The 25391-nt window shown below is 41.4% G+C and overlaps 5 protein-coding genes across 5 annotated transcripts; 2 read left to right on the plus strand and 3 right to left on the minus strand.

Moving 5' to 3' along the window:
- Positions 1-1165: 1165 nt before the first annotated feature.
- smim10l3 (small integral membrane protein 10 like 3) lies at positions 1166-6889 on the minus strand (the record flags this gene model as incomplete). The annotated part of the gene is made up of 3 exons (XM_084037755.1): positions 6512-6889; positions 2131-2196; positions 1166-1243 (listed from the first exon to the last, which is right to left on the minus strand). The coding sequence occupies exons 1-3, from the start codon at positions 6689-6691 to the stop codon at positions 1166-1168; spliced, it is 324 nt and encodes a 107-aa protein (XP_083893881.1). The 5' UTR covers positions 6692-6889.
- A 1461-nt stretch (positions 6890-8350) lies between these two features.
- On the plus strand, positions 8351-14308 carry rac1b (Rac family small GTPase 1b). Its single transcript, XM_084037922.1, has 6 exons — positions 8351-8691; positions 9792-9863; positions 11306-11423; positions 11652-11714; positions 12342-12501; positions 12588-14308. Exons 1-6 carry the CDS (start codon positions 8657-8659, stop codon positions 12716-12718), a joined length of 579 nt encoding a protein of 192 aa, XP_083894048.1. The 5' UTR covers positions 8351-8656; the 3' UTR covers positions 12719-14308.
- A 71-nt stretch (positions 14309-14379) lies between these two features.
- Positions 14380-16849, minus strand: LOC311031570 (inactive serine/threonine-protein kinase 19-like). Its single transcript, XM_084037921.1, has 7 exons — positions 16717-16849; positions 16179-16274; positions 15945-16087; positions 15621-15856; positions 15325-15422; positions 15054-15201; positions 14380-14592 (listed from the first exon to the last, which is right to left on the minus strand). The coding sequence occupies exons 2-7, from the start codon at positions 16270-16272 to the stop codon at positions 14547-14549; spliced, it is 765 nt and encodes a 254-aa protein (XP_083894047.1). The 5' UTR covers positions 16273-16274; positions 16717-16849; the 3' UTR covers positions 14380-14546.
- A 106-nt stretch (positions 16850-16955) lies between these two features.
- dxo (decapping exoribonuclease) lies at positions 16956-20525 on the plus strand. The gene is made up of 7 exons (XM_084037919.1): positions 16956-17142; positions 17732-18201; positions 18285-18511; positions 19252-19471; positions 19578-19713; positions 19839-19933; positions 20019-20525. The coding sequence occupies exons 1-7, from the start codon at positions 17131-17133 to the stop codon at positions 20155-20157; spliced, it is 1299 nt and encodes a 432-aa protein (XP_083894045.1). The 5' UTR covers positions 16956-17130; the 3' UTR covers positions 20158-20525.
- slc25a17l (solute carrier family 25 member 17-like) lies at positions 20180-25160 on the minus strand. The gene is made up of 9 exons (XM_084037920.1): positions 24844-25160; positions 24640-24700; positions 24405-24471; positions 24129-24283; positions 23572-23688; positions 23341-23486; positions 23076-23171; positions 22774-22856; positions 20180-22312 (listed from the first exon to the last, which is right to left on the minus strand). The coding sequence occupies exons 1-9, from the start codon at positions 24916-24918 to the stop codon at positions 22165-22167; spliced, it is 948 nt and encodes a 315-aa protein (XP_083894046.1). The 5' UTR covers positions 24919-25160; the 3' UTR covers positions 20180-22164.
- Positions 25161-25391: the final 231 nt, after the last annotated feature.

Consider the following 25391-nt stretch of genomic DNA (forward strand, 5'->3'; position numbering starts at 1 on the left):
TAGATTAGAAGAAGTTTTAATTAATTGCCTATAACCTACTATCAGTGTAGATTTACCATGGTCTAACAATACTTATATATAGTTTATAATATGTGTGTTGTTATTGAGGTAAAAATGTGATCATCTTGCAAAAACGCTCCTCTCACATGTTAAATTCTGGATACAACAATTTTAGATATTCTATACACCACGGCCCTATTTTGTTTTATTTGTAAAATCATTATTTGAAAAGTAATGATACTCAATTAAAATAAAACAAACATCAAATATTAAAGTACAGTTAAATGTACAGTAAATTAGTTACAGTAAACAGAGTTTTCTCATACTTTCTGGGTGATTTTGGCTTTCCTTCCTTCATGAGGGTTATAACATTCATATTTTTTGTTGTTGTTGAATGGATTTTAAGAGGTGTTGCTTCAACTGTATTATCATATCAAAGCATTTAATATAATTATGGTGCAGAACACAGTGATTGCAAAGGCAACACACGTATAGGAAGGTTTGTGGGAGTTGCTGTGTGCAACAGCTGCCCACCTCTAACACACGTCCGATAATGATCATCTAGAAGAGCTACACAGCTGCACATAATGCAAGGCATCACGTAAAAGACTGTTTTCAGATCAGACTAGGAGGACTTGTGGATGAGACTCTTACATAAGCAGGGAGAGCGATCAGGTTAGGAAACAGTGGGGTGAAGTCCTTCACACACACACACACACACACACACTCGGAAAGAAAGACAGAGAGCTTGTTTCTATAACACACGTGGTTTCAATTATAGCATTCCTGCCTCCGCAGAGAAGGAGGGGGTCACACTTCCTGTGTGCATTACTCCAATGGTCAAGCACGAACAGATGTTGTAACGTATGCATCCATTTGTTTATTCATAGGTGTCTCTTTTGGACAAATGTTTCGTTCTCGGTCCCTCCGTCTGAAACAAAGTGACGTTCTCCAGACATAACATAAACAGCACCGCTGATCTCTTGTAGCCTCGAGGTTCGTAGAAGTAGAAGAAGTGATACACGTTTATAGCATGTAATGCTCAACATGACGTCACATGCAATGCACGTGATGCGTTTGGTTAATATGCTGATAGCATATTAGAAAAAAACCAAATGTAGGATGAGGAAAATGAGTAATTTTCTCCAAATTCACATCGGCAGGATTACACAATCCGCTGAGCCCCCTCGATCCAGCACAATCCAGTCCAGTCCAGTCTGGTGCCGGGTGACAAGAGCAAGAACTGGAACCACGTGGAGACCCTGAAGTTACACCTGGATAAACGTGTCGCTGGCATTGACGGTGAGGGGTCGGTGTGTGACTACATCAGATATCCAGACAGTGTTTGTTTTCTCTGGGTTCTGCTATGAAGCGTAGGCCGTGAAGACTTAGCCATGTGTTTTAAAGGAGAGCAAATTCCTGGAGACGTGTGCACCCCTTAGTAGAGTAGAGGGGAGAAAAAACTCCAAAGGAAAAAAAGGAGGGAAAAGGGAGCGATTCGTAAAAAGGGGAAATCTGGGTGAAGCCACTCCAGTTCCACTATAGTCATGACGTTTTTGCATGCTAGGTGGATTGATGCAAAGCGGTCACCACACACAGAGAAGCCCTGATTTGAATGTTCCTCCGTGCCACAAGTGGAAAATAGGTCATATGCATAATGTCGGCGATAGCTTTGGGAATATGGTTAGACAAATAGGGTGTTACTGTCCGTTCATGTCAGCGCCGATCCGGTCAAGCAGAGCATCACCCACTGAACGTGATACGTTCCATTAAAAGCAATCAGGTCCGTCTCACGCTCGTGAGTCATGAGAGGCGTGGCCCAGATATCTCCCCGGCCCGGTGACGAATCCAAAGCTTTAAAAGCAACAAACGCTTTAGTGACTCGTTGACGTGGAAACCACAAAACAAGGGCCACAAAGCCATCACAGCCAGCCTGTAAAAAGTCTTGTGGCTTGAAGTGAACATGTGTGGCTTTTCTTTGTTTTTTCCCGGGCCTGTCTGTCTGCCTGTGTGCTGCGGTTGCACACAGACCCTCAGGGAGACGCGCGTCTGGCGGGTTAGGCCGACCATCCTGGGAAACGTCTGTGGTACTCCTGACCGACTTCACGTGACCTGATTGAGCAGTCGTACCACTTCACATGCTCCAGTCGCCACGGCGATGCCCCGGAGGGTCACCACCACCTCCTCCCTTTGACACTGACCATAATTATACACACAAGACACATAAGCAATCCCTGTTTCTCCACCTCTCGTTCATAATCCAATCATCTAGACCCTTAATAAGAACATTCATTGTAGTGAGCTTGAAGCATTGGAGAGATGACGCACTGAGTTTCACAACAGATGCTTCGATCGGGTCATTTTAGCTCCCTTTGGTGAGAGATTTGCTGATTCAGAAGTGGATTTGTGTGACCCCATGTCCATCTTCCTCCAAATGAAAAATGGCCACGGCCTTGTCGTGGATGTGACGGGGGGTTTTCACGCCTCCTTCCTGTTGGGGAAGGTGAAAGGGGGCCGTGGGCGACGGCGTGTGCGACAGGAGGTCAGAGGAAGCAGGAGTGCGGGCAGGATTTCCTCCCTTCCTTCGCGTTGGTTTTGGTATCTGAAATCGCCGTCTGATCGGAGGGCAAAGTTGAGTTGATTTTCTGCACCCAAGGACACATATGAGTAGAGTCTTTATTTGGACTCTGTCTGCTGGGCACAAAGGGAGCAGTGTATACTCGTGAAGCTGCATGTGTGTGTGTGTGTGTGTGTGTGTGTGTGTTTCCCTCCACTTAAAGTACAATCCTCCCAGACCTGCTGCGGTTACACAACACACTGTAAAAGGTTATTCACCATGAACTCCATTCTGAAAAAATGAACTCCAGTTGCATTTCAGTGATCATCAATAGAGAGGTCATGTGATCAGGATACAGTATGACAGCACAGAGGAGAGCAAGATCAAACAACAGAACCTCTACAGTAATGAAGCTGTTAGGTTAGGTTAAAAAACATGTAGGTTTTTGGAAACAATCATTTATGACAGATTTTTGATGACGTGCACAATAGAAAACTGCACGCATCCAACACATTCATGCAGGATTGCTAACACCTCCAAAAATAGGTGCGTGTTTGAATGACCCATTTCAGTCTCACAATATGACTACAGCAAACACAGATCTCCCTCCGCCACGCTTCGCTCACTCTTCTCCTCCCCCACTCGCTCTCACCCCTTTGATTCACTTTTGAGGTCAGCTCGGAGCTCATCTCAGCACCTGATCTCATCCCCCATAATGCTTTGCATAGGCCCGCTCCTTCCGTCCCTCGGCCAACGGCGTTCAAAGCGACGGCGTAACTCGGGGTCAAATTAAAAAATAAACCACAAAGAGGACATTAAGCACAGCGATGCTCCAAAACCCCAAACCCGAGGGTGAGAGGGATCAGCATAAGTCACCGTTTAAATACTAAAAGCATCAAGAGATATAAAAATAATTATTAAAAAATCATGCGGATTACTGTTTGATTACATTCAGCATTTGTAATCCACTCTCTGAGTGTATTACTGTGTTATTTATAAACGTCCACGACATCACACCACAATAGAAATGCTGTATAAACTGTGATTTGACACACTGGGCATCATCACTTTGCAAAGGTGTGAAGCTTAAGTGCTTTTTTAACTTTACTACATCTTGTTTTTAAAAAAATGCAGATGTGGTATTCAGTTGCTCCGGCTGTGTAAAACTCTGGCCTCATTTCCTGTTTGGTTGCGAGGCACAAAGTTAAATGCAGACAATGATCTAAAGGTTCAAATATGTGCTGTGGAGGATTTCATTGTGATTGGTTCCACTTGACATGGAAAATAAAAATAAAAACAAAGCCAAGCTGTTGCCAGGATGGACCAAGATGTAAGTACTCTCTCAAGATCCCACACAAATTAATTGTTTAAAGTTTACGCATAATGTGTGTGGAATTAAATGTGCTGCATTGCAGCTTTAATTGAATCCTTGCCATTTCCTATTTTTTGGAGCTTTATCACTCGCTCACACTCACTCAAATAAAACACATGTGAGCTGCTGCAGATGCCAACGGCTAAAAGTCTCTAATCTTTAAACCACAACCCCTTTTTTTATTCTGAGGGTACGAATGGTGGTTTGCAAAACCAGAGTAAAGATAACCCGACTTATCCTTCATCTCTCTCTTTCTGCCAGTCATCTCTGATAACCCTATTAAAATATTTTCCTCTGGCAAATCCAGAAAAAAAAAAAAGGGGGGCAGGAAGGTTTGTCTGTCACACGGAGGACTACAGTTGCCTTGGCAACCCCTGATGGTTTTACTCTGCAAGGCTGGCATCAGAGTGACTGGTTAGGATAAGTTTGCTGTAGACATTTTGCACCGGACGAGGTCGTCAGCAGTTTCGATATCTATACAATAAAAGAAGTGCAGGTTTTTCAAATAGGATTAATTCATTACAAGCGGTCACTCCTGTAATCTAGAGGTTGATCACAGTTTGTTGTTTAATTGATGTAGGTCAGATGAGGGAGAAGCAAATACACCTCACAGTGAGAGCTGAGTTGATATTACAGCTTCATTAGTCTCCCCTCCATCAGCCTGATCCCCTCCAAGGAGGTTGACAGCTCATGATGTCCGTTACATGCAGGGAGGTGGGTGGATCCAGCACTGTGACAGGATGCTTCCCCCTTGTGGACAGATCTGGTACAGCATTAGTTCATATTTAGAAAAGAAATGTCACGTCTATGCATGGGTCAGGTGACAAGAACCCCCAAAGGTCAGGGGGGTAATATTTAGGGAAATTACGGCAGTTTCACACATTAAAGAGACACCAATTTATTTTATCGGGTTGGAATGTGAGAGCCTTAAATTCAAGGCTGGAAGTTGGATTTGTAAGCTGAAGATTGAAGTGCTTGAATAAGACTTTTTGGTCACATTTTGCCATTCATATGTTGTTCAAAGTCATGTAATAAGAAAAAAAAAAGGGGAGGTAACGCAAAGGTACTAAGGTAAAAGAATTAATGGTTATTAGAATAACAGAAAAGGCTGAGAATTGTGATTTCATTCATTTATTACTAGCCAAATTTGATCATCGTTCCCCATAATTCTGTGACTTCAAAACCCCCCCACAAAAAAAATGAACATTGCAGATAACATTTCATCACCAACGCTGCCTTCTCAGTGGCAGAGAGACGACGCGTGTCTGCACACACACAAAGAAAACATGCAGTGATTTCTGCACTTAATAACAGACTGTAAATTTTCCAGTAGTGGCGGCTGCTCTCTCATCCTACAACAAACCGCTGTTGAAAGACAACGTACCGACCCCAAATGAAGTGTCCGAGCCACAGAGGACAAAAAACATGCCTGTTTGTGTCATGCGGTGTACATATTTCTATTTAAATTAAAGTGAGATGTTGACACTGAGCACCTAACGAACGCACACGTCGGACAACGGAGAGCAGCTACGAAGTACCACAGCAACCAGCATCTGTCTTCAAATCCACGCCAAAGTCCTCAGAGTGAGAAAAGGCAGTGTCAGAAATCCACCCGTCGCCCGACATGATCCCCACGGACGGGGCAGCTCTTGAATCTCAGGTGGCGAGGTGAAAGGTTTAACGTGAGGCATTTTTTTCTCTCCACACTCCACCCTCACACATCCTCGCGAAGGCCTTGTGTGGTCTTGTGCGGCTGGACCCAAATAAAACACACAGAGCCGTGTCACTTTGTTGCATCATCACACCGAATCCAGTGTGCTCTTCCTCCGCGTCGCTGCAGGGCTGAAACACGGCGTCGGCCCACCATCTGCTGATCCGAGTCCAAATAAAGGCATTGAAGTTTTCAGTGGATTTCAATGTGGACCTGGAAAGAGATGAGAAGGCCGTCAGGCAACATGCAAAAATGTGCTGATAAGAAAAGAATGTTAAACATGAGCAGCATGCACCCAGCAGCTTATTAAGTGTTAGGTTTGGAGCCACTAAATGCATTGAAATACATGGAATTAAGAAAAAAAATCAAACGGATGCAATTACTTTCAGGTTATACAACCTCATGAGATTTAATTAAATACAATTTTCTAATATCTCAGACCGGTAATAGATGAAGAATTTGTTAGATTAATCCATTATGATAAGATAATTAAAGCCATCGCTGTGTTAAAATTGTATCCAATATTAAATCTACCCTCACTGATGTGAACAGGTTGAATAAAACAATGATAACTTAACAATACAGCTTAACAGCACCACAAAACATAACACCTCTACAACAGTTTCAACAAAAAAAGTGAAAATTATTATTATTATTATTATCAGGACTGTGTTAACACGTTACTGTACTGTATGTATTCGCTTTCTAAACTGAGTTAAAATGAATCTACTATCTACCCGGAGAGGACTGTTGACCACCAGTCAATATGTGTGGTGTCATGCCTTCAGACGGTTGGCTCAAAGTAAACAGCAGCGTAACGAGCTAGCTAGCCGGTCCCTTTAAAAACAAGGAGGTGAATAATTAACGTTACCTGTAATCTGACATTAAACATCATCGAAGCGACCAGGTAGATGTACGGGAATCGGATTCGCAGTCGCCACGCGAGGTCGAAGAATATCAACAAAGTCCTCGTCAAGCCTTTGGAGAACACTCCGTAAGTCCGACCAGCGGAGCCCGAGAACCGGAGCACCAAGTAAGACAGACCCGCCATGCAGGCGAGGTGCCCGGGCGGTTGCTAAGGTTACCGTGTCAGCTAGTGAGGCGAACAAACGAGCGGAGGGCTGACTGATGAGTGACAGTTCATATTCCTATCGTTGACTGACACCGAGCTCCATTTCTATTGTGCCTGGTTGTGTTGGCAGAGAGCTGCTCCACCCCGACGGCGTTCTGTTCCTGTTGTGGTCGACGGGAGGACTCATAACGGTGTGACACACACACGGAAGTTGAAAGTGTGATTATGGAGTTTTGCCCCAATTTCGGACTCTGAAGGCATTAATAGTATTTTTCGGCATTAATAGTACTATAATACAAAATACAAACTATAAAAAAAAGAGGAATAAGCTAAAATAATGTATGATGAATATTTAGCAATAAGGTTTCACATTTTAACAGCCTTCTTGTTTTGACATGTAATTGTGGTTATAGGTATTGGCAAAAGTCCAATAGTCTGGAGTCAGTCCATTTCTTTTTATGGATGTGAAATGTCCTCATTAATAAATTAAGAACTTTACATTATTTATGAAGACAAACATTAAAAAAGCAGCAGGGCTACTGCTATCGAAGATCAATGCTGCGTTAGTGCCCAGATATGTTTAGCACTATCATTTATGATCGAGTATTAATCATTATCTTATCTTATATCAGATAACTGTCAATTGTCCATCACAATTTCCCAGCATCCATGGTGATGTTTTAAAATGTTTTGTTTTATCACACCAATAGTCCAAAACCCGAAGTGTACAATGAATAAAAATTAGAATCCATTTCTTCTGAGATCAAAACAGAGGTCAAAAGGTGTTGGCGGGGTCATAAGATTATAAAGGTACCTGAACTGCCATTTCAATGACAAGACTTACTGCCACCCGCTTTACAATGAGGGGGAGAGAGGTCTTTTTTTCTTCTAAGTTTGCTTTCACCTCCTTGAACAGCAGCTTCAGCAGCACTGGTTAGGGCAGTGCAGAGATCTGAGCCTAGCCCTGATCAGCAAGTCACACAGGAAGCCAACACCGGAAAAACAGGACATGATATTGTGTGATAGTAGATGTTCTCCAAAAACGAGCGGTGTAAAACCCCCAAAATATATCTGAAGCATTAATTAAGGATTAATCATCTGTGTTTTGATGCCAGATAGGCTGTTTATTCATTCTAAATAGATCTGTAGTTCAAACAGTATGTAAGTGTTAAATAAAATATATACACATTTTTTTTGCAACATCATTGGTTGTTGCCCCTTTCCCTCTAAGGATTTAAATACACATAAGGGCTGTCCAGTAGGCTTTGTTTATGGGATTTGAATGGATCTGATAGATTTTACCCAATTGTACTATATCGTTTGTTGGGGAAAGTGCCTGAAAGGCAGCGTTCAGGGATGCAGTTTAAATACCAAACGCTATTTCCTCGATCGGTGTCACACTCTGAATAGTCCGTCTGTCTCGGTATTTTCTTTTATCTCTTTTCGGTGGCCAAGTTAATAATGTCCTTTTAAAAAGCCTTTCGCACACACACACTTTAAGTATTCAATACTCTGATGTTATAGAAACAGAGGGGTTGTCAGCTGCTCGTTTTGAGGTCGCTATAGATCGTTAAAGTGTCTGTGGGCGTATCATCCCGGCACACCGGATGCACCATCTGGTGGCGGTGGCTAACTTCATTTTTTTCTTGCTCAGGGGTGGTGGCCGCTGTTTTGCTTCATAGCTTCCCGATCAGCCCACGAAAGCATGGGAATGTTGCGAGGGATTTTCTGACGAAACTTGTGTTAAAGTGTTAGTTAAGTTACTGTAAGTTCCCCCAAACCGGTCCCACGGCTCAGGAGCTTCGCCGCGCTAAAAAAGACCGTTAGCGAAACGACGTTGGAACATTTCACCGGCGAGAAATTCCGGACAAAGGAAAAAAGATACTTGTGAGCTAACGTTAGCTGGCTCTCGGGCTAACTTAGCATTCCTCTAGCTGCGGCGCAATGCAGGCCATAAAGTGTGTCGTTGTTGGAGACGGGTAAGTTAACGTAACCGAGCCGACTATTAGTTTGTGCCTCCCAACTAATATTTAGCTTAAATAGCGAAGTATTACGTTAGCTGAAAAGGCTGTCATCTAGGCTAGCTAACGTTAAAGCCTTTTGCTTCACATTTTTCCCCATTAACGGGTAAAGTTAGCTAGCAGGCTTTAACTTTCATTAACGTTACATTTTTTTACGCTACATGGGTATAATTTAGTCAACTATATTTTACGGGATAGTCGGTATTATTTTTAAGTACTGTTGCGTTCCAGGATTACTAGTATGCAAGCGGTTGGGTAATCTTTGATTTAAGTTATTCCGGTCGCAGTGTTTTCCTCACTCTTGGGTGAGTCGGACATGACAGGGCAGCTCATATGTGCCTCCTAACCAGAGCTCAAGTCCGAGTTTGGCAACGTTTGCTTTATCAATCGAGAAATTAGAAGAGTTAAGTGTGTTGTTAATACATTTTCAGCTTCTAGCATTTAAATTGTGGTGACTTTGTCTGCCACAGCTACGGGTTGGTGACTTTAGCTATTTAAAAAGAAACGAAACTAGGACTGAAATTAATGTGTGACAATATGTGGGAGGTTAACCTACTCTTTACTTCTTGTTCAGGGTGTGGTGGAAACCACAGCAACAGTCATCGATGGGCCTATGGCTGCGTTTAATTTATTGTTTCTTTCGGTTTTCACTCCGGGGAAGCTTGCAGTAGAAAGCGTACAGCACTTAAGTTGCATGTTTGGCGAATAGACTTCCTCTATTGAGCTTCCATGTTTGTCTCTAAAAATAAATCCAGTCTACACCAAGTATATTTCCCATTTTTTATGTTGGTAAACTGAATATCTTCGAGTTTTGGACCGTATGTTGGACTAAACAAGGAATTGGAATATGACAAGCCCCTATTTTCTGAAATGCTGTCGAGCAAATTGAGAAAATAATTGGCGGATTAATAGATAATGATGATAATCTTGAGTTGCAACCCTCCTGATTTCCAGTCATACAAAACAGGAAGTCATATGAATTCATACCCTAAAATGGGTTTGTTTTTTTAAATCATAAACACTAAACAACTAATTTTTCCATTCCTTCTCCCTTCCAGAGCTGTGGGTAAGACCTGCTTGCTCATCAGCTACACCACCAATGCCTTTCCCGGAGAGTACATCCCCACAGTGTGAGTATCTGAGACTAAGGACCGTATTCATTTGTGAGCCAAGAGGTCGATCGGTACTAGCTAGAGCCTGATTGATACTGGATTATTGGGGCCAATACTGATATCAGATATACACACGCATGGATACATGTACTCATAAATGAAAGGGAGCAAAATGAGGTACTAGATTCTATTCTAGCAGATTCTATTCTAGCAGCTAATAGAATAAAAGACCATAACATCTCCCTGAAACCGAAGCAGCGTCGCACTCCTAAAGACGTTGTCAGCTGCAGTTTCCAGCACGCCACTCAGTCCGAGAGCCCTCCTATGAGTAAAGTTGTAAACTTTGTTTGTGACATGGAAATAAAACCAAGATGGCACACAATAAATCACCATTCAAATTGTAGAAGTTAAGCGTGAGTGACCTATGTGGACGTTGTTTATTTACTTTCCAGCACTACATCTCACCAGCGAGCAGTCAATGCCCAACAGACTCACTGACTGAGCTACTTCACTATTCGCTAACGCACAGGTTGTGGCTGGTTGTCAGGGACCGGATTATATTCATAGGGACAGCCCACATTTCCCACAATGCCTGCCTAGATCTGAGTACTTAAGCTTTGGGGTTTTATGTTCCTAAATGTGTAATTTGTTAGCATTTCTAATGTAATGTTTCTGTTCAGACCATGGCGGGTTATGTTAATAATTGTCATTGTTTTACCGGTTTATACCTTTAACCATTAGTCAGGTGGCTGTTTCAAAGAGGAGTTTAAAGGCTGTCTATAACAATTATTTCGAACAGTGTAGTGCAGAGCTCACTCTAATAGGCAAACTGCTCAACGATAGCAGTTAATATATACCCAAACCTTTTTATTGCACTATGGGCTGTTAAAAGAGTGTCCATATTCACACAAATCTGATGACGCATTCGCTGATACCGGTAAGTCTGCGTTAGGTCAATATCAACTTGCTGATCAATCAGTCAGGCTCTGGAACTAGCATGGATAATTTGTTTCCTATACAGTTAATGTTTTGTTGCTTGCAGCGCAGGTAACAATCACTGCTGTGGACTGCAACGAGGTATGAAAAATGATTCTAGGATAATTATGTTTCAGGAAGCAGCAAGGAAAACCTGCACCTTATCTGATTCTAGACCAGTTATGGATACGGAGTTGCTCTGTAGCCCAATCAGTATGGCTCAGCGGTCTGACTCGGCAGGAAGTTGATAAACAGGGTTTCAGCTCAGCAGAGCCAAGCAATAAGTGATGAGTCATTTTCAAGAGAGCTGAAGAAGCAACATGGCACAAGATATAATTTAACAGCATGTTTTCCATTTTAACACTTCAGTTTCCTTTTTTATTTCATTTGGTATTTGAACTTTTGGTCTGGATTTATGTCATTGTTAATGTTTTATCAATTTATTTATCCTGATTGGTTTTATTCATTCTCACATCTTCTATCAGGTTCGACAATTACTCCGCCAATGTTATGGTGGATGGTAAGCCGGTGAACCTGGGCCTTTGGGATACAGCAGGACAAGAAGATTATGACAGACTCCGCCCACTTTCCTACCCACAAACGGTACAGCCCCCCCACATACAATTCTGTATTACATTCGATCTATTGTTATTCTCTTTGGTGTGTGGTGTTGAAGTATATTTTGATGAAGGCGACGCCTTTACATAATCAACTTAAAAGTTTAAAAATGACACCACACTCGTCGCAAACACAGGAGGGTTTTGTAGGAAATGATTGTTATGGCCTTTGATTGCATTGTTTTCCTTTTTTCTTTATTTTTTTTATTACCAGGATGTGTTTCTCATCTGCTTTTCACTCGTGAGTCCTGCCTCATTTGAAAACGTCCGTGCCAAGGTGAGTTGTTCCAGTAAGGAGTGGCTGCTGTTCAGGTGTCTGCATGAATGAGTTGTAGGACACGGCACAATAAGAGACATCAGGGATGGTTTTGATTGTCCTCCCAGTTTTTCTCTTTAAGATTTGTTTTGAACCGTATATTATCTCATGTCTTATTTCTTATAGACCCATAATTAAAATTTAAAGGACATTTCTACAGAATCTTAACATGAGCACTGAGTTAATAATAAAGTGACACATAATAAGCCTAAACATGTTTGCTAATTATTTTAATAATTTTGCTCTTAATAAGAATTATTTACGGCGATATAAGAAACGATTGTTACATTATTTGGTTAAATGGGTCAAAAACGGCTTTTATCTTCAGGAAGAAAGTTGACCACAATTAAAATAGATGGCATTCCAAGCTGCACCCTAATTGCACTAAAGTATTTTCATTCCTGACCCTAGCTATAAAACTGTATGGAAACACTAGAATTCAATGAAACTTCCTCAAGTTTTTGCCTTTGTTGAAACCCCTCCAGACAGTGCTTTAAATGTACTCCTTAGTCATTCTAGAAGTTCAAGATGACAAAAAAACCTGTTGGGAAAGTTACACCTCAAACTTCTGTTGTGGTCCCTGTGCAGTGGTACCCGGAGGTGAGACACCATTGTCCCAACACTCCCATCATCCTGGTGGGTACCAAGCTGGATCTGAGAGATGACAAGGACACCACGGAGAAGCTGAAGGAGAAGAAACTCTCTCCAATTACATATCCCCAAGGACTGGCCATGGCCAAAGAGATTGGTAAAGACACATGTCAACTTCTTTTTGACTTTTTGTTTACTGAAATATTAATAGAAAATTAATATTTGATATATTTGTTTCCTCAGGTTCCGTCAAGTACCTTGAGTGCTCAGCCCTGACTCAACGTGGCCTTAAAACTGTGTTCGACGAGGCTATCCGGGCCGTCCTCTGCCCTCCACCCGTCAAGAAGAAGGGGAAGAAGTGCTCTCTCCTCTAAGACTTCCTCCACTGGAACGGTTACAGGGGAACATGGCCGCTAGTGGTGAGGGGTTGCTAAAGACACACGAGATACACACCAGTATACACACACACAAACGATGTACTTCAGATTCTTTCCTTCCATAAGTGTAGCTACAGCAGTTCTACCAACCGTTTCCATGCAAAATTTTACATATGGTCAGATTAAGGAGAAGGGGTTGGAAGATTATAGACCCTAGCGCTTTCCCAACAACATATACTGTATAGACAAGACTCTGAAATTCTTGAGGCCTTCTAAAATGGATTGGATGTTTTGTAAAAAATGGACCGTGTAATGTTTCCAATTTGCTCTTCCACTGGTAGTCCACCTTTTTTTGTTTACAGTCTTGATTGTTTGTGTAGAGTGGAAGAAATATTGCCAAATACATTCTGCAGACGTGCTGTATTTTAACAGAAAAGAAAACCTTTTGTTCCATTGTCTCACTCCTTTTTAAACCTTCAAAATACAGCTGGCAGTCTGCTGATGTGTGCTGCTGTTTGTTCAGCTCCATAATCGATGGCATTTTTATTCATTTTCACTTTGCGAGGGCTGCCACTCGTGCGTCATCGCACTGTCAACAAGGAACTTGAAGTCATCATCTGTGAAGTTCTTTTTTTTTGCCTCAAATTACTGTTCATGCACCATTAATCTCTTTACCAGTTAGTTTTCAGTCCTAGCACATGATTCATGTTAGTTAATTCTCACGGATTGAACGATGCCTGAGACGTACTGAAAATCCAGACTGGGACAGATCTTCTGACACCAACTGTGCTATTAAACCCTGTCAAATCTAAACAATCCAGTATTTTTATGAGTTTGACTCCAATTGGACTGGTCAAGTTCATGGTATTTTTTTTTTTCCTTCTCCTTTCCTCTTTGCAATATTTCCCTAGAAGTGTGTCTCAACTGTGTAGCTGCCCAAGAGTGTATCGCTGAAAATTTTATTAGATATTGGATTAGAACTGTTTAGGTGTTTTGGTGGCGGGGAACAAGAGCACCTTTAATGCTCTGTGGGCATTTATCAAAAAACCTTTTGTGCAGCACATTTGATTCTTAATAGCATCACTACTGGCTAAGCAATGTCACTAAGAAGAGCATTTATGCCTGCTAATAACAGTAACAAAGCTACTGTCGGTTATGGTGTAGTATACAGTGTACTCATCTTTTTGTTATAATCATGTGATTTGACTGTTTTGTATCTCTCTTCACAGAAGTTACACTTCACTCACTGTATTGTTAAACTAACACTATGAATATCCTTTTGTTTATTACCTCTACAGTTAACGCTACCTTAATCTCTCTACAAGCCTAGCTTTTTGTAATTAATGCTGATAGCATGTATGTGCAACATATACTGAAAACTAAGATTAGAATTGCAAGTTATATTTTTTGCCGAATTACAAAATGTATTTGAACTACTAGATCAGGGGTTAAGTACATGTTGCTCATCTGTATTGTATTCAGACATCAAGCTGTGCTTTAATTCAAGCCAATGTTGTGACTCTTTAGTCTTATGGATAAAAGCTATTGTCACTTTTTGAAAAAGCCAATAAATTCAAGTAAAACCGATCATTCTGCCTCTTTGTTGGACAGTGCAACATGTCATACGACTATTGACGGACACTTGGTGAAACTTGCACTTGAAGCAAAGAAAACATTTTTATTATTCCAACATAAATCGAATCATGTCAACATAACTGACAATTCATAAACCCACAAGGTTTTTATAAGGCATTTGGCTCAGAATCAAACTTTTCTGATCTTCAGGCTTTCGACCAAGCATCATTTTCAGTCTCGTTGCTGTGGTTCAGGACTCAACAAATCGCAACAATGTCCCAGACGTTGTAGGTATGCTAGGAAGAAAACAAAGACTTTATTCAGTATTTTAAGATGTGATAAACTGCGTAAGATTCCCCCTTAGGCCAAGATGAGTAATACAGTCAAATTAGTCAAAGTTAATGCTGAATAGAAGTTTAAAAACAGTTGCCATGAGATTTTAAGCAATCGTTGTTGTATTTTACCTTTAAAAAAAAAAAAATCAAATAATAATTTCTTATTAAGTTGATGAAACTTTCAGGTTTTTGAAGTTTTTGACAACCACTAGAACATAATCAAAACTTGGGACTGAGCATCTAGCCTGAGGGTTGTTCAAGCAAGTAGCAAACCCTCAATTACTGAACTGAAGATCATAAATGAGAGAGCAGCTGCACGACGTATCAAGATTGGTAAACGCTGACCTACTGCAAAACCTCAAATCAAACGTCACCACTTCTCAGAATCAATAGCATGCAACTTGTATACAAGCAAATGTTACCTCTCCACCAGCTCAGCACCAACAATGTCGTGGATGTGGTATTTCATGTGGAATTTCACATGTGAGGTAGTTCGCCGCCCTTCTATCTCCGCCTTCAAGACTTCACTATATTTGGACTTCTTTACCATGTTTAGCACCGCTTTACGACCTAACGGGAAGAGCGGTGAGACAGTAACAGTCCTCCAGTTAGAAAGGCACTTGTAAAATAAGACATTTACATGCAACACCATCAAAGCAAAGTGCTGTTGAGACTGTTTGTTGTAATACCCACCTTGTATAAAGTACTTGGTGAATTTGCCCGAGTTGGGAATGGAAAGCCACCAGCTGCCGGCATCCCTCACAGTCAGGACCCCTGACTTAACCAGCAGCCTAGAGGGTGAGAAAATAAAGAATGTGCTGATCTTTGACTACCGGTATGTATTTTCACATGCTGTAAAAGTAAACCAAAAAAAGAACCTCCAAAACACAGAAATACACTTATTAAAAGATTTTTAGGTGCTAGGTGGGAGTTTTTTTTTTTTTTTTTTTTTCAAACTGATTAGTTTTAGAAGTAAAAGTGTTTCATACGTTATCTCAGAGTCCGTGAAGAGGAACTCCCTGAGCATCTGGTCTTTGCTGAAGCTCAGCTCGGTGCAAGGAGACTGCAGTTTCTCCAAGAACTTCTCCACCGTCGCTTGTGTCGCTTGGCCTTCCTCTCCTGCCAGGACTTTCGCCTTGTAATCTGAGGCAAAAACCAGCCCGAAAGCATCTGCGTCAAACCCGAGCTGGAACATCAGCAGTTCTCCTCCTTCCCGCAGTTTATTCTGTGGAGCACAAGGAGGGCAGTGGATTGCGATTTCAAATTTAGATAGATACACATCTGACCTTCCTGACCCTAAAATGCCAGCTTACCAGCTCCTTGTCCACCAGAGTCTTGTCATTGTGTACGCTGTAGAGCTGGTGCTTAAACACAATTTGAGGCAAAGTGTCATTGAAGAGCTTCCTGGGGAAAAGTGTCATGAGGTACTCAAGTGTGGATCTGATGTCAGTCGGTCCTATAAGGTGAAGCAACACATGGGAAGTGAATTGTATGCGCTTTCATGAAATAAAGAGAATTTAAAGTAGCTTTATAGCAGTCACACCTACCATATCCATCACTGACGGCTCCAAATTTCTGTGTGCAGTTTCTTCTTTTCTTCACCTTGAAAGTGTCTGAAATCAGAGCGCGTTTCCTGTTCATACCTGCATGGGAAAGAATGTGTTGGAGAAATCATGACGCGCACTAAACCTGCCAGCTGCTTCTCTCTTGCAGATGCGACTGAAATCCACAGACCCCATGCGGGATTTTAAAAAGCCCAGTACAATGAATTACCTAACCTCACTGCAGGACAGTAAACGTTGCTTATAAACGTCAGTTAACGATGATCCTTTTGTGAGACATTGGCGTTTTTTAATCAGGGTTTTTCTAATAATTTAGTTTGCAGGCGTCATTTAAATCATCAGCAGAAACTTGAGCTCGCTCCATTTTTGAAATTATGGCTCTGAGAAAACTCAGTTCGGCTGTTATTGTTGACACGGACCACCAATTTAAGCCAAGCTAATGCAGCTAACTAGCCTAGCTAACGCTACTTTGTGTGTACACATGGGCGAATGTCTGACCCTTCAAAGGAGATGAAACGCTTACCTGATGGATACTAATACAATTGATATTGATATTCGCATCGCGTTGGTCTCATCCAACGCCTCGGGTTTAACGGACAACTTTAAAAGTATTATGAAAGGTCTTTGACCGGAAGTGTCGCGGCCGCCACCAAGCGGATTGGAGTAGAAACTGCATACGGAAGTAGCGTTGAGTTTGAGGTTAGCCTATGGTGCTAGTTAGCTAGCCCGCCAGTAAACACCAAAGAAGAAGAAGAAGAAGGAAGTAGAACGCTAGCCAGCTAGCAAAACAAACACGTACTCCTTCGTGCTTTTTTTGTTGATTAGAAAAATAGGCGGCAACATTTGTTGTTTGTTGCTCTACGAAGACCTGTTTATTATTGTTACGGACTGAGCACTTACAGAAACACAACGTTAATGTTAGCTGCTTTTCTTGTGTATGCAGACTAAGGTAGGTTAGCGCTCATTTAATAACCAGTAATTAAGTTTTAGGCGTAGTAAAGTAGTTTTTACACGTGCTAGCCAACACACATTGCCAAAGTAAAGGCTAGAAAATATGAAGGACAGATATTTTTGGAGACCGAACATGCAACAGGCATGCACAGACACACATCCCTGTTTATTCAATGCAGACACTCTAATACAGTACACAGAATTCAATGCTAACGTCCGCATCCTTACATTGTAATAACGTCTGCATCCACCTACAGACAACATAGACAGTTGTTATACAGGTCACGATGTGATGTGATGCTCAGTTGGGGTGGATTTCAAGATACATTAGATAAACGTTGTTGATCCCATGATAGACAAGATTAATAATACGATAGATAAGTAACCTCATAAACATGTTCGCCAGGAAGCATGAAAATAAAAGGGAATATGGACACAACACACATATAGGGTGGGTAGGGTCTTGTACTTGAAGGAGGTTAGCGCTGACCTTCTAGTGATGATGAAAAACATTTGGGCTTTCCTGCAGGAAAGCAAGACGATGTGAATAATCATTGTCTTTGTTTCATTGCTCGTTTGCCCATCAGGTAGCAATGGACCAGCAGAGATCCCGCAATCCCAACTCCAGCTACCAAAAACGTCAGTCAGCACACGGAAGAGAAAGAGATGCCGGTGGAAGAAATCACTGTGAGAACAAACGCTTCCAACCAAACCCCCCCCAGTATCAGTCAGGGCCATCTCCTGGGCATAACCCACTCAGCTCTCGAGGTTTGAGCACCAGAAGGGAGCTATATGAAAGAGACTTTCCAGTGTACAAACAGCCTGTAGAAATAGGATGTTTTTCCCTCGACTCTGAGCGTAGATTCTTCAATGACAGCAGGCTGATGAGATACTATGTGGAGCCAGACAGAAATCCTAATTTTGACCTAAGGGATGGATACAAGGACCGCTACATAAAGAGAGACGGAAGTGTATTGGAGAAGCTAGACCACCTCCTACGCTGGATCTTGGCCAATAGATCAAAGCTCAGCTCAAAGATGACCACAGCCTCATCATGGTAAGTTTATTTATTTTTTTAATTCAGGGTAACAGGTTCAAGTCCAGCCACCTTTTACCAAAACGTCTCCTCTCTCTTCTCAGTGCTTTTGATGCCGACTTTGTGACGTGGCGTGGTCATCTGACCAAGCTGTTGACCACGCCCTATGAGACACGCGAGGGCTGGTTGCTGGCCGTCACCAGGTTCAGGGGCACGCTTTACATCAGTGAAGTGCCAACAGAAGCTGCTCTTATGGAAGAGGAGAACCGCACCGAGAGACACAAAGAGATGATGTACTGGGGATACAAGTTTGAGCAATACACATGTGCAGGTAGGTAGGTTTATAAAACCGAGCGTTGTATTAACTGTGTACTTTTAAACCTTGATTAGTGATCAGTCATCATATTGATTAATCACATTACATCAGCTCAGATATGATATTCACAAGCATCACAGTAAAAGGTTTAGTTTTATTTTTAGTCCTATATGTGGAAGCCCATTTTTCCAGGAATAGAAAACAACAGAAAATATGCCAGATTTTCTACATAACTGACTTAGAGTGAGTATTTCTTTATTTAACTTTTGATCTGTTTTTCTTTCCCTCTCACAAATGGGCTTCTTTAAATATTGGTCTGTCTCATATTACATTTGACGCACAAAATCCAAATCATATGAAAGCAAATGGGTTGACTAGGCCTGTCACGATAGCAAATTTTGCTGGGCGATTAATTGTCCCAGAAATGATTGCGATACACGATAATATTGCAGTTTTGAGACCATTTTCAACTGATATAATGCGAGTACACCCTTTCAAAGATCAAAACGTTTATTTCTAAAGAATATTTAACATGAGAACTGGAAAATATTTAAAATATCCAAAATAAATAAATAAAACAACCAAAAATAATAAATAAAATGGACTCTCAATCTAGTTTAACAAAAATGCACTTGAATAAAAACACACACAACTGAAACAATAAATAAATCGGATGTTAACTAGCTGAGCATCAGTCCCAGGGGTGACAAGCACGCGTTTAAATGATAAGACTTTACCTTCGTCCATCCCTGTAGATGATGTCCACAGTCCCCCCGACCCCGGCGGAGTGGTTAACACCAACGAGGCCTTCTGCACTGTGGTGCAAACTCGGCTCGCCGATCACAGACTCCTGTTCTCCGGTGAGGTGGACTGCCGGGATAAAGACCCCAATGCTCCAGCTCCCCCCGCATGCTACGTCGAGCTGAAGACCTCTGCGGAGATCTGCACCCCCAAACAGCGCAGCAACTTTCACAGGTAGATGAAACCTGTAAAATATGACCTAATTCACGTTTTCCATTTGATGGAAGTTTGATTTGACCTCCTACTCTGCTGTTTTAATCCTCATTTTGGTGGTCCTCAGGTTCAAACTGCTGAAGTGGTGGGCACAGTCTTTCCTCCCGGGAGTCCCTCGTGTTGTTGCAGGTTTTAAGGATCATGAAGGAGTGGTCGTCACTGTGGACACTTTTGCCATCTCTAAGATTCCACATCTCATCAAGGTACAGTGAAGTCATTAGCAGTAATAAACCACTGGTCATCAAAACATTCAAATTAAGTTATTGGACATGAGTCAATAAAAGATTAACTCACATTGTTTGCCTTCTTCTGTATTTCATCTGAACAGAATGAACACAACTGCTGGAAGCCAACAGTCTGTATGAACTTTTGCAGTGATTTCCTGTCTTTTGTGAAGCGAACCGCTACTGAAGACAATCCGAGGTGAGTTCCCATGACAGACGACGTTGTTAACCCTTTTGAATTTTAGCTACAAATATTTGATGAATCCTCATCGTTTCCCATCCAGTGTGGTGTACCTGTTCTCCTGGGAGCCCCGCAGAGATGTGATGTACTCCATCCACAGGGACTCCCAGTATTCCTTCCTGCCACACTGGTACGTAGAGGAGATGACCAGGAGTCAAGATTCACAACCCAATCAGCCCTGATTAACAACCAAGACATGGTCAGGACTGTTAGTACAGACCTCCAATGGAGGGTTCTCGGACTTTATTTTGTCATCACAATAATTTAAAGCCACAAAACAATGGTGTGGTTAATTCAAACAAAATTAGAAAACAATATATGCTCAAAAAAAACATAATGGAAATAAATGAAGATGACTTCAAGTAAGTATTGCATCCGCAGTTACAAGGTTTTTTTTCTTTTTTCATGTAAACGGTTCAGAACAAACTTTTAATTCATGAAGAAGACAGTCATTTATATGCATGGTGTAGTCTAGTGACTATTGTGTTATCGCCTTTGTCATTGTTCAATGTTCAAACAGTTTTTTAACTATTAAAAAAGGATCATTTTCTCCTTCTGTGTCACCCGACTTAGTGAAATTTTCATTGCACATAACCTGCTTTTTCACACTTTCTATCCTCAAATTTAACTATTTTCTTTCCCAGCAGTTAAAAATGTATTTAATCATTGCCTCACTATTTTATTCCCTCCAACTTGATTATGCATTTACTTGACATGATGAACTTAAGGGGAACATAAATTACCCATCATAATTACATTTTGTAGCAGGTATATAGCTTGCTGATGCCCACATCAACGATGTACCTGAGAACTGCAGGTGTGTGAGACATCAACGGCGATATCTGGTAAATAATGTAATTTCTTTTTTTGGTAAACTCACCGTATCTTTACTATTTGCAACTTGGCTACACCACTGGCATCGATTAATACATTGAACAGTCAAAAGAATGTACGCTCCTCAAGGTGATGTTACAGCGTTATACTGAGAGCAGTAACTTTCGTAATGATTAAAACTCACATTAACAAATAAAACAACCCGTTAAACAGAAGAAAAAAAGAGTAGTGAACCAACTCTTAAGGTGAAAGGCAGCAGAAACCCAACACTAATAACAAGACACTGTTATAAATAATGGAAGACATCTGCATGACAATGTTCATATGGACCAATAGAGGCATTCTGACTGTAGACGGTGAAATGAATCACGGGTTTGTGTAAATCATCACAGTTCAGTTCATAGTATAGTTTTTTTTCAGATACAATTTCGAGGCACTTGGCACTGACTGCAGGATTTGTTCATTCCCATTCATATTCATATTAAATTCATTTTTACTTAATTGTTAAAATCAACACATTTTGGAGCTGAAAGAAGTCGATTTTACACACAAGTCTATAAACATGAATAAGAGCTATTCTCCCCTTCATGGTTATTGTTATTATGGCCGACTTGTGTGTAACTAATGAAATCTTGAGACAGCAGATTAATAAAAACATTCATTTGTTCTTCAAACTCAGTTAAATTCACAGTCAAAGCATAAGACAGTGTTTGTGAAGAATGGTCCAGTAGCTTAAGTAGGTAACGTATATTATTTGTATGAGCAGTCACAGCAAGCTCCTTATGTTGTAAGACATGTTTGACATTTTGGGAAATTTGCTTGTTCAACTTCTGAGATTTCAATAAGAAGACAGATACCACTTTCACTCATTACACATATCTAGGAAGTTTAAAATCGTCAAATCGCTGAACTATTTCATTGCCTGGAATCTTATTTAATGAGCAGTATCAATCTCATCGAACTCTCCGGAAGAAATCAGATAAACGTATTTCTCCAGATGGTATACGATGTCGACTTTTCTTTTATGTAATACAGTGATGCTTTTCCAAACTAGTTTTTAAATCCCAGCTGGTAAGGTCACTTAGAACCATCAACAGAGATTCACTGGCATAAAAAACTAGGGTCAGTCTCCACAAATAAAGGTTAAGAAAGAAGGTATTATAAGCATCACATCCAGCTCTGGTTATGTGTGTGTTATGGATGAGTGTGGGGATCTGTGGCCCTTGAAAAAGGCAACAATCCCATCTCATTACAACGTTTATGTGACTGAAACAATTCCTGGCATCGGAAGGCATCGATAAAACCTACTGACCACAAGTGTAATAATGCAGTACTGTATTGAAGTAGGTGTGTGATCACTGCTTCAGTTTCCTGTTCAGGCCCATTAATTTGAAGGTGGCAGCAGTGATCTTCTCGTACACGACAAACATGAGGGCAGCCGTCAGTACCGTCTGTAGCAGTTTGGCCTCCAGGCCTTTGTACAAACCAAGAAAGCCATGCTTCCTGGAATAAAGAGAACAGATATGTAATGATCTATTATGTATAAATGATAGGCTATTACAGCCTCTTAACCAGCATGCTCACAGGACGATACAGGACTTTTATTGTGGTAAATTTCATGGTCGTAAATGTCATAACGTGTGACTTGAAAAAGCGGTCTAGCTCGCTATCATGGTACACAAGTGAAAAATTGAGCCAAAGTTTAAAACTACACGACACAAAAATACATTTAAATTGTATTGAAAGGGGGCCTTATGATTTATGATCACCTTATTTAAGATTATTTTATTATTTTTCATAAAAAAAGGGGGGGAAATGTGACACCAGTATGTTTTAGTAGCATTTCCAGAGTTTTGAGCATATTTAGTTTTGATGTCATGGGGATAATATCACAGTTATTTTGAACAGGATAATCGCGACACACATTTTCATATCCTCCCATGCCTACTGGTAGCTGTACTCACTTGATTCTGTCCATTAGCATGGAGAAAATGTTTGACAGGCTTCCAATCTTACCGCCCTTCCCATCCCCTCTGTGCTGGCCGAACTGATGAGAAAGCATTAAGCAGGTTATCTTAAATTTGATTAAATAGATCTGATGAGATATTTGAGATCGAACACTCATGAGATCTGAAAGATATTCTACACCACTAAAATATACATGGCCTACAATATATAGGGATTACGAAGGGCTTCATTTTCTATAACATTGTATTTAATAATAATAAATAATATAGTGCTTTTTTAGGTACTCGCAGACACTTACCCTCAGGATGGCCTGAACCGTCTGGAGAGGATATGTCGCGGTGGTAGCGATGGCCTTGGCAATGGCTCCAATGAGAAAGATCTCTGCTGAGGATATCTGTGGTAGGAAGCAAAGATAAGAACATTTATCTGCTTCAGCTTTTTAATGTCGCATCCCCTTGACTACAGATGAAAAATGATGAGTCACCACAGCTAGAAAAAGAGACGAGGACGATAGATGAGCTTTGGTGATGTAGTGTTCTCCGTAACATCCTTTTTTCACTCACCTTCTTCCCTCCCTTGCCTGCCTTCCTTTTCATGGCCTCATAAAGCATAAACTGGACGGCCGGGTTGAGGACGAGGATAAGAGAGGGCAGAGTGCCGTTCCACAGAGTCCCCACTCCCTCGTTGGCAATGATCTGTGAGAAAGCATCTGAGGACAGCACAGCAGGGTTTTATAACAAGCTGTTAAAGCTTTATAGATATATGTATACAATTATTATGATATTATCACACACCAAAGATGCCCCTGTACCGGGTCTGCTGGAGGTCTTCGTTCCTGAACTTTGCTCCTTGCAGCTTCAGTCGGGTGTTGACCACCCACATGGGAGTGGTCAGGATCACGTTCACCACCCCTGCATGAACAACAGATCATTGGCTTTCTTTAGTTTAATGATTTATGAATTTAATGAGTGGCAGTGATACACATGCCAGGTGGCATTAAAGTGACTAAAGTAAAGGAGGAAGGCTGGCCAGCAAGGGATCATGGATGCAAACTAGAGCTGAAGCAATTGAAAAAAATAAATTCCATTTCTATACGTGATTCAATGATTTTCTCAGGTTCCAACATTTATGATATGACAATTTCTCTGTTTTCTATCCTTCTTTGAGTTTTTGGACTGCTGCTTGTTTAAAAAAAAAAGATGTTTGACAACAATACCCAGGAAATGTTAGTTGCAGCCCTAATGTTAACAATACAGGTTTGTTTTTTACGTTTTGCAGAAGGAAATGCATTTAAAATGTCAGTCAACACATCTTTAGCCATGAAATATATGCAGTATTAGTTTTAATGTACCTGATACAACCCCCATGAGCAGGTCTTTGCTGGGTGTGGACTTCCCAGGACCAGATGCCGCCAGCTTCTTGAGCGTGTTGAAGGTGTAGAAGTAGACAAAGTTGGAGCAGCAGAGGCTGGAGATGACTGGTAGCCAGCCTCTGTACAGCGACAGACTAGGAGAAGTCATGCAAATATCACGTCAGAGGAGTTGGAACCAGACATTTTATTCAATGTTACTGATCATAAACTGTGCTTAACTCAGGTTTTCAGATCAAACCATACAGGGATACTTACAGGCCTTCTTCCTTCGCTATCTCAGCCAGGATGACGGGGGTGGACTTGGCCTTCCTCTTCTCATCCACTGAAAAACCAACAACACAGTGGGGAAAGTATTCAACATCTTAAACTTCAAAGTCAGGATATCTTGGTTTAGGTTTAGTAAACCTTGACACTGATCCTGTTCAACTCTGTGTAGAGTTGCTGCTATCAGGTAACCTCTGTCCAAGTTAGATTAAGACCTCCAGCTCACCCTGCAGTCTGCTTTTGGCTGTGTCCAAAGGAAAGAAGACGCTCATCGCTGTCACACTCCCCTGAGAGACAATACATAAAACAACAAAAGGCCATTTTCATTTCAGTCACACTGTCGTTTCTTCCTCCCACTGCTAACATCAAGTTAGTAAGTCATGATTCACATTCACACATCTCCTTTAATTTGCGCTGTATCTCCGCTCACCGTTGCACCTGCCACCGCGTGAACCAGGGTCTCGTACGACAGAAGGCCGACAGCCGAGCCGCCGTTACCGGACATACTTGCAGCCTCTCCCGCTACGAACACCGGGAAGTAACCGTGGAGCGCCCCGACGAGAGCTAGCTAGTGTCGCTGTGTTTTTTCCAGCAGCGTAACAGTTAAGGGAGCTGAAGAAACGTTCACAACCGCATCTCCGTGGTGTTTACGATCCTAACGGCGGGGAGCGACGTATAGAGAGGTGTTGAGCAACGTTTCCTCCCGACCCTCCATTCATTGGTTGATGCCGGTTGGACCGGGTTGACAGCTTCTTCTTCTTCTTCGCCTCTCGTTATTTTGCTTCTTCTTCGTCGTCGTCGTCGTCTTCCGACGGCGTTTAACAAGCCGTAAACACGACATTACTGCCACCTACTGATGTGGAAGTTACAGCGGTTTATTGAATACAACATACAATTCACTTTTTGGAAGTATAAGAACAAAATATTAATCCACAATAAGAAGGAATTTTCTAAGCTTGCTTGCTGACTTTTTAATGG

The sequence above is a fragment of the Eutrigla gurnardus genome (assembly GCF_963514095.1).
Source record: "Eutrigla gurnardus genome assembly, chromosome: 20".
Classification (NCBI taxonomy): domain Eukaryota; kingdom Metazoa; phylum Chordata; class Actinopteri; order Perciformes; family Triglidae; genus Eutrigla; species Eutrigla gurnardus.

Bases quoted from the DNA above. Each gene is read 5' to 3' on its own strand.
- rac1b (XM_084037922.1), top strand. From the start codon at position 8,657: ATGCAGGCCATAAAGTGTGTCGTTGTTGGAGACGG. The intron at 8,692-9,791 runs GTAAGTTAACGT...TCTCCCTTCCAG, and splicing joins TGTGTCGTTGTTGGAGACGG to AGCTGTGGGTAAGACCTGCT. The intron at 11,715-12,341 runs GTGAGTTGTTCC...GTCCCTGTGCAG, and splicing joins TTGAAAACGTCCGTGCCAAG to TGGTACCCGGAGGTGAGACA.
- LOC311031570 (XM_084037921.1), bottom strand. From the start codon at position 16,272: ATGAACAGGAAACGCGCTCTGATTTCAGACACTTTCAAGGTGAAGAAA. The intron at 15,423-15,620 runs GTATGAAACACT...CTCACCCTCTAG, and splicing joins TTCACGGACTCTGAGATAAC to GCTGCTGGTTAAGTCAGGGG. The intron at 14,593-15,053 runs GTAACATTTGCT...TTTTCTTCCTAG, and splicing joins GGTGCTGAGCTGGTGGAGAG to CATACCTACAACGTCTGGGA.
- dxo (XM_084037919.1), top strand. The intron at 19,714-19,838 runs GTACAGTGAAGT...TCATCTGAACAG, and splicing joins AGATTCCACATCTCATCAAG to AATGAACACAACTGCTGGAA. The intron at 19,934-20,018 runs GTGAGTTCCCAT...TTTCCCATCCAG, and splicing joins GCTACTGAAGACAATCCGAG to TGTGGTGTACCTGTTCTCCT.
- slc25a17l (XM_084037920.1), bottom strand. From the start codon at position 24,918: ATGTCCGGTAACGGCGGCTCGGCTGTCGGCCTTCTGTCGTACGAGACC. The intron at 24,284-24,404 runs GTAAGTATCCCT...GACTTCTCCTAG, and splicing joins ATAGCGAAGGAAGAAGGCCT to TCTGTCGCTGTACAGAGGCT. The intron at 23,172-23,340 runs GTGAGTGAAAAA...TTCCTACCACAG, and splicing joins CAGGCAAGGGAGGGAAGAAG to ATATCCTCAGCAGAGATCTT.